The sequence below is a fragment of the Phytophthora parasitica genome (assembly GCF_000247585.1).
Source record: "Phytophthora parasitica INRA-310 unplaced genomic scaffold supercont2.320, whole genome shotgun sequence".
Lineage (NCBI taxonomy): Eukaryota > Oomycota > Peronosporomycetes > Peronosporales > Peronosporaceae > Phytophthora > Phytophthora nicotianae.
Genome location: NW_008649306.1, coordinates 8,419 through 9,202, shown reverse-complemented (window position 1 = coordinate 9,202; position 784 = coordinate 8,419). Strand labels below are relative to the sequence as shown.

At 57.8% G+C, this 784-nt stretch overlaps 1 protein-coding gene across 1 annotated transcript; it reads left to right on the top strand.

The window, feature by feature from the left end:
- Positions 1–68: 68 nt before the first annotated feature.
- PPTG_24881 (hypothetical protein) lies at positions 69–553 on the top strand (the record flags this gene model as incomplete). Its single annotated transcript, XM_008918808.1, has 1 exon — positions 69–553. The coding sequence occupies one exon, from the start codon at positions 69–71 to the stop codon at positions 366–368; it is 300 nt and encodes a 99-aa protein (XP_008917056.1). The 3' UTR covers positions 369–553.
- Positions 554–784: the final 231 nt, after the last annotated feature.

The window sequence follows — 784 nt, the reverse complement described above, 5'->3', positions numbered from 1 at the left end:
CGAGGTGAGAAGTGTGATACTAGGCCCTGCAGCGCGTACTAGGAGCGCAAGGACCGATGTTGAGTAATATGACGACGGAGCGGTTGTCCATCGCTCGAGGAAGAAGCAGCACACTACACGCGTGCGATTGGACGGGGATGGAAACGGCGGTAACGAAGCGGTGGAAGTGTCCAGGTCGGTCATGTCGCGTGGCGTTGCAGCAGGGCTGCCCGGTGATGATGGTGGACTCAGTACTGACTGTGGGGACGGCCATGGCGGTCATCGTGGAGGCCAGGGCGGCTCTGGTGGAGCTCGACGAGGTGGATCTGGAGGTCGTGATCGAGGCTACAGCAACCGAGTTGGTGGTAGTCGTGGCGACGCAGTCGTGATAACGGTAGCGGCAGCGGGCGGGATGACCAAGGAGGAACACCCCAACAACGACAATACGTGGATACACTCATACCCGCGACGCTGGCGGCACCACCACCGGCACCCAGCACCAACAATTCCGACAATTGTAGAGTCGAGACCGAAGACAAATAAACTGGAAGTGAACGAATTCGCGGGAATGGAGGGTGAGAAAGTGGTGGCTTCGGTCGAGGCAGCGAAGCAGGTCCAACATCGCTAGATGGTGTTGAAGGGCAAAGACCGGTCGCCATGGGACTTGTACTATGGGGTGTCAGCCCATTTGAAGGGAACTTCAGAGCGCGTGATCGCAGGTGTAACCGGAAGACGTGGGGGCACAACCCACTCAATACCCCGCATAAGTGAGATTCTCCATTGCCAAAGACGATCGAAATCGATC